The 7,139-nt window shown below is 42.8% G+C and overlaps 1 protein-coding gene across 4 annotated transcripts in view; it reads left to right on the top strand.

Annotated features, from left to right (window-relative positions):
• Window positions 1-6,424: 6,424 nt before the first annotated feature.
• LOC109109959 (anoctamin-1-like) overlaps window positions 6,425-7,139 on the top strand; it is a 41,472-nt gene continuing 40,757 nt past the window's right edge. For 3 of the 4 annotated variants that reach the window (XM_042761024.1, XM_042761023.1, XM_042761022.1), the window contains exon 1: window positions 6,426-6,671. In XM_042761024.1, the coding sequence (XP_042616958.1) occupies window positions 6,614-6,671 (58 nt within the window). In that variant the 5' untranslated portion in view covers window positions 6,426-6,613. Of the gene's footprint in view, window positions 6,672-7,139 lie in introns of all 4 variants that reach the window. The other variant, XM_042761021.1, reaches the window with a different exon arrangement.

The raw sequence follows: 7,139 nt of genomic DNA, 5'->3' as shown, positions 1-7,139 counted from the left end.
TGTACTGCTGGCTCTGTCCTGGACTTCTGTACTGCTGGTGTAATGGAGACCAGTGGGTAGGTGCTTTTTTTTTAATGTCGAAATACAATGATTGTATATTGTTAAAAATAATCCTGATGTTGATATCATGTAGAAATGTCGACTCAATAGAAAAGTGGCAAGGGAAAGCAAATGTATGGTGAATATCCATCGTAAAACTAACTTTACGGCACTGCAATACTGTATATCACCAGTGTTGGGCATTAACTAGTTACTAAATAATATTATTTTTTTGCATTAACTAGTAGTGTAACAAATTACTATTAAGATTACAGTAATATTACAGTTACCATCCATAAAACAGCTCGTTACTACTGATTTGAAGTCCAACAATTTAATAATTCCTATAATTATTTTCATAATTTTTACGACTCACACAGGCACATGAAGTCACCAGTGCATCCAGAAAGCTTGGATGGAATATGGAAAAGCTTACATTCAGGGGATGGAAATATTGCGATTGCACTGATTTTGTCAGGAGAAAAGGTGATCTGAACACAAATGTGTAAGTTGTGGCATTATGGAAGTTGTGGCATTACTTTTCTCTGGCATTATGGCTTGCCCACCCACATCCCTCTGATCCCGATATAAATAATATTACTATAATAAAAAAAATCTTATGAACTTATGTGACTTCTTTTGATAAAGTACTTCATGAAATATAGGCTAATATATATGGGTAACAGAGAAATTATAGCTACAGTTACCTTCAAGATACACATGACAATTAATACAACACTTTTACTTAAACGTCACTATCAATCACCATTGTTTGCAATAACTTTTGACTGGGATCCAATGTAGATTTTGGTCAAATGATGATGAAGAAATATATTGTTAACATTTTAGAAGAATTTTATGGGGAAGATACACAATTACAACATCTGTGGGGCGTGAATGAAAAGTAATGTAACTAGTAGTGTAACTAATTACTGTTGCCAGAAAGTAATAAGTAATAATATTGCTTTTGAAAGGAGTAACTAGTAGCAAGTAATAAATACATTTTTTGAGTAACGAGCCCAACACTGTATATCACATATGTCATTGTGATATTGATGACATAAAAAGTCACTTTAAAACTAAAAACGACAGTTGTGCTTTGACTGTTTCGGTGCAAGTAAGAAAAATACTTGCCATGTCCCCGAGGATATCAATAACTTATCCGTATTTACAGTGGTTGAGGAGCTTCCAGATCACTTGCGTGAGCGCGGAACAGTGCATTGATCAGGAGTGAAGTATCATTTGAGTTGGCTTTACCAAGCACTGAAATCTGGCTCTTAAAGATAAAATAGTGGCACCTTTCGTACCCGATTGAACCTGTTTTTTGAAAAAATCTATTGAGTGAATAATTCAATGACTCACTCATAAGGACAGTCAGGCCCTCTCCCAAATGGCACACTTCATGTGCACTTGCAGTCTTGCGGATTTACAATGGCCGCTGTGTGCATGTGTCCGTTAAAAGGGTCATATGATGCGATCTCAATTTTTCCTTTCTCTTTGGAGTGTTACAAGCTCTTAGTGCATAAAGATCTGTAAAGTTGCAAAGACTAGAGTCTCAAATTGAAAGAGATATTCTTTATAAAAGTTAAGAGTCAACCACGCCTACCTAAAATGGCTCATTCTAACATGCCCCCACATGTCTACGTTATGATATGGGAATATTTCCCTACTCAGGGAACCATGGTTACATTTGTAACCTGAGACATTCCCTTTCAATGGAACTTTGAACTGCGTCCTCTAGGGGTCATTATGGGGAACATTATACCCCCGCCACCATGCTGAGGGGAGTGCAGGCCAGAACCATGGCAAGCACTAAGTACCAATTCTACCATTTCCATGTGAGCTGCCCCTGGGACGTTAAATGGCTGTCCATGACATTATCCCTTATGGCCAAAGGCCTAAGCTACATACCCAACTTACCTGTTAGGGACAGATTCCTGGGCCCGGGGTAGAGCTCAAGGCGTGGTATTAAGAATAGATTCCTTTAAAGGGATATGGCCAAAAGCCTAGCATTCATACTAAGTCTTACCTGTCACACATGGGCTACCGCTTGCTCTTGCATAAGCTTGCTGAAGGAACTGACACAACAGATTCCTAGTAGCAACACCTTGTTTAAATAGGTATGCTGAGGATACATAGGTGGAGTGGTGCCCAAGATAAATGGGGCTTACCAGCACAAGAGAGGGCACGAAGCCACCGTGCGAAGCCCTCACCATATAGGATTTTAGAAAGAACACAGAGAACTAGCATGCGAACTTACCACAGAGTCTTGCGTGCACACTTACCACCTATGTGGATTTTAGAAAGTGCGCAAAGAGCTAGCGTGCACACTTACCACTTAACGTGGACTTTTAGAAAGTGCACAAAGTGTTCAACGTGCACACTTACCACCATGTGGATTTCAGAAAGTACACAGAGCTCAGCGTGTGTACTTCTCAAGCATCGCAGAGGTGCTGAACTGAATGGGAGAGGCAAGCTCAAATACAACCCTCTAAGACGAGGGGAGCACTGCCTGAGACAGCATACATAAGAAGATTGTCGCAAATGCCACCTATGCTTCCTGCTCGATACGTCAGCAAGAAGGGATATCCAGGAAGCCCCTCAGGGAGACCTTGCTGGACTTTCAGGAAATTTTTGCAGTGCCGTGCTGTGGGCCTGATGATCAAAAAGGCTCCCACAGAAGCCTATGACCTGGCCGCATGATCCAGGCAGCATGAAGCCAGAACCAGGGCTATCATACCGGCTGGACATAATATCGACGAGTGAAGTAACACTCTAAGTTGAGCTGGGTTTGTGCTCCCTCCCTCAAGTAAATTACTGCTAGCAGCACTTTCAGTATATATATAGAATGGATCATACTCACCCACACTGGTTCCCCTGGAGCCCCACTCAAAAGGCGATTCCTTTTAGTCCAGACCATCAATAAGGTGTTCACTATGAAACCCTAGAACCAACCAAAACATCATAGGTCCAGCATAGGAGACTGTAATCCAGGAAGTTCCCACCTAACCTCGGTCAGGTGGAGAGCTGGTAGTTATAGGGGAATAAGGAAGTGGAGGATAAGGGCAGATGTAAAACCCCCCAAAGGGAATGAGTAGACACTCAAGTATCGATCTGATCCGGACGAAAGTGCTGACTCCTTGTCTGGATCCCATCCCTTAGGCCTTGCCTACCTTCCTTTGACCCTCGATTCCTCCTACCCCTACCCACAGGTGGGGGAGGGGCGCGAGCCGCGACACTAGCCTTCTGTGCCCATCTCTGATCCTCAGACGGAAACGGACCAGGACCCCTATGTTGTTCGGGCTCAGACCTGGACCTTCATGGAATGAAGGATTTAAAGGCCACTGAGCACGCCTTCACCTCCCTGAACCTCTCGACCACCGTCTCAACTGAGGTACCGAAAAGTTCGAAAGGCGAAACTGGAGCATCAAGAAGAAAGCCCCTTTCTTTCTTCCCGATATCTGCCAGGTTCACCCACAGATGTCTCTCTACAGATGTCTCTCCGTTACCACCATAGACCTGCCCATGGTGGAGGCGGCCTGCTTAGTAGCACGGAGAGCAAGATCTGTGGTGCGGCGCAACTCAGCTACCTCATCAGGGGAAAGGCCCTTGCCTTTATCCAGGTCTTTCAGCAGATCAGCCTGATATGCTTGGAGCACCGCCATTGTGTGCAATGAAGCCACAGCCTGCCATTTAAGCAAGATGTATCCTGAAGGGGCTTAGATTGCAAAGAGGGAGTATTAAGAGAGGACATCTCACCCATAAAGAGACAGCTAGCCAGTGTCTCTTCTACAGGGGGCATCCTCTCATAGCCATTTTCGCGCATCGCCTCAATGTTGGCATAACTCGTATGCTGGAACTGATGGATGCGTGAGGAAAATGGCCTCTTCCATCCCTTTTTGACCTCTGTATGTAGATCAGGCAGAAATGGAAGGCTCATCTGAGCTGGAGGACTATGGTCAGAAAGATAACGCTTGTCGAGACGACCTCGTGGTGTCACCTTCTAAGCATGCTTCCACGGCAAGGTTGGACGATCCATAACCTCCAATAGCTCATCATACGCAGGGCAGGAGGATTGAGAAGGCTCAGCCTCAGCTTCTTTGCCGTCCTCAGACATCTCCTGCTCTTCCTGGTCCGAACCCAGCAGAGCACTAGCATCCGGATCAGACAATGTTAAAGAAATATCATCGTCCTCCAGCAGCTCTTTCTCGTCCTTAGCCGACAAGCGCGAAAGGGAAAGCCCCTCTCTAAACTCTTCGACCAGATCCACCTGTGATCCTCACAAGCTCATTCTCCTCCGTGCCTCTGCAGCGGCAGGTCCTGAACCACGGGAAGCAAATGGTTGCCCCTCTTTCCTTGAAAAGAATGACAAACGAGAGTGGAGCTTTTTCATTGAAAAATGCTCAGAATGCACGCAGATTGCTCCCTCAAGGACATCGCGTACATTGCCCAAACAAAAAACGCAGAGATCGTGTGTGTCATCGGGTGTCAAATAACGACAACACGGATGCACACACCCTCTAAACGTCTTGCTAGTACTCGCCATGAAGAAAGAGTAAAAATCATTCTTACCACATTCAAATGCATGCTTCAAACAAAACAGTCAGTGAAGATGAAGAAGAGAATGACGTGTTCTCCCGGTGCCTATTTATACTATAGTCACATATGATGTCATGGGCTGTCGCCGGCCAACTTGTCATTGATGTTTTCAATGTATGTTTCAGACACGGGTCACGATGAGGCGTTCCCCATAGCGACCCCTAAAGGATGCAGTTCGAAGTTCCCTTGAAAGGAAACCACTTTGTTTGGTCTTCTAAAAGAGGAAACAACTAGAAATCAGTGGTTAAGTTGTATTTACAACACTGTTCCAGAACAGTTTAACTCAAATATTCAGATGTGTGCAGTGCATTTTATGGAGTAGCGCTTGTTGTTTGTTGTTTCTCCAATCACAAATACAGACATGGTTATATGTTTATGTGGCGCAATGCAATGCAAAGACAGTATTGAAGTGAAAAGACAGTATTTTCATTATAATCTGTAATTATGTCCCCACTGGATGCAACAAATGCCTGATGGGTTTTAATGTTTTTGTCTCGGCGCTCACAGCATCACACAGCATCACAGTATAGTAAGGGGCGTAACATTTCCATCACACGTTTGAGGTATTCTGCCAATCACAATGCACTGGATAGCTACCCAATCAGAACACACTTCGCTTTCCAGAATGTTGAGCTTTGTAAAAATCGATGCGTTTCAGAAAGGAGGGGCATAGAGGAGAAACAATAATGTACAGTATGTGGAAAATAATGTTTTTTTTTTTACTTAAACCACACAAACCCATTTCATCACACCAAATACACGAAATAATGTTCTTTTCAGCAACATCAATTCCAAGAGGCTGTAGGTTGTCCCATTTGTCATTTTAGCTTTCAGTTGGGTGCTCACTAGTGCCCCCTTTGCTGCTGCTAAGCGCCCTCAATGCACACTTCTTTCGGGGGCACACAGAGGCGAGCTCCGAAGCAGACTTCTACCCGACAAACAAAGCGGTGAGGGTTTAGTGTGCGATATGCAGGGCTCAATTTAAGAAGGGGATGCAGGGGGATGGCATCCCCCTGGTGGAAAAAAAATTACAGAAAGCATCCCCCCTGTGAAACCACCATCCCCTCTAACCATTCCCTTTAAATTAAGAATGTTATGTATTATGTAAAATTTATTGTGCAAATTAAATGAATGAGGACAGGGCCTCATTCCTTGTGCTTGAATGAATCAGTATAATCGGTTAAATTAATGTCGCCACCTACAGGATGTAACAAAGTAGTGATACAAACAGTACTGGTAGCAGTCTTGAAACACTTCTGTCCAATCAGATTCGAGACCTTGAATATTCCAGATTTACTTGACCACAGATATTTTTAATTAATGTTCTTAAAATTTTTAGGTAGTCATCAATGGTCTGTAATAGTACACTCTGAATGGTGTCTATTAACAAAACGATGTATAGAGCAGTTTAGCCATTATATGTACATACAGTATTTGTTTGTGAAAACAATGGTATGTTTTTGTACATTTACATTTTTACATTTTCTTTGTTTCATAGATGTTTTAAATGTAAATGTAAAATGGTCAAACCTAATAAAATTCGCTATAGAATAAAAAGTGTGACAACTAGCACTGTTTCCCGATAATAGACTGTATCAATACTGATATGCATGCATCCCTGTATAAATCATAATATTTAAACAGGTTGTGAGTCCTATGAGTTCAAGCATCATTTTACAAAATGAGATAATCCCGCATTCAACTGGTGTTGCCTCATGTACTGCCCAAATAAAGCGCATCTGACGTGAGGAAAAGCTCGTGTGTCTTAAAGTGATGTAGATGTGTGTGGTTGGTGGATGAGATGAAAAAAAAAAAAACTCATTCGCACGGATCCTGTCCTCTGCTCGAGACTTCATGTAAATACTCCACAAACGATCGCGGAGGGACGTCACTCTCACACACACCGCCTACACGACACACAACTTCCACTTGTCTATATCCACCTGGAAACTAGATACAACGAACATTTGCGCCAATGAAGGGTGAAGATGATGTAAATACTGCGAGGAAAGATGAGGAGGCTGATGGCTCGGGTGAGTTTCTCATTTTTTTTTTTTGTATTCAGAATCCTGATTGCGCGTTTATTTTTGTAACAATGAATATGAAAGATCGACAGATAATGGATCGCCCCGTAGCCAAACAGAATCCATCACTCAGACAACGTATTTATTTTGAACACGTTTATAATGCCCAGATTGTTATAACATCCAAGTATGTTATAAATAATGCAGTTAAGCAATAACCTGTTGACTGGTGTTATTATTAATAAAATAATACTAATAGTAAAGTCAGATGTGATGAATGGATAAAGAGGCTTGTGTTATTAGGTGAGCAACAGTTTTCTGTGGGTTTAGTGCAGTCACGTATTGCCTTCAGGCGCGCGCGCGCACACACATACACACTGAGCACATGAGGAAAATCCATCACAGCATCATCTTCACCTGAGGAGAGAGATGTTGGTCTGAGGGGACGGGGCATGTCAGCCTAAACTATCAGAAGGG

This window comes from Cyprinus carpio, chromosome A7, assembly GCF_018340385.1.
Source record: "Cyprinus carpio isolate SPL01 chromosome A7, ASM1834038v1, whole genome shotgun sequence".
NCBI lineage: Eukaryota > Metazoa > Chordata > Actinopteri > Cypriniformes > Cyprinidae > Cyprinus > Cyprinus carpio.
Note: the sequence above shows the minus strand (reverse complement) of the source record. Positions and strands in the feature narration are given on the sequence as shown.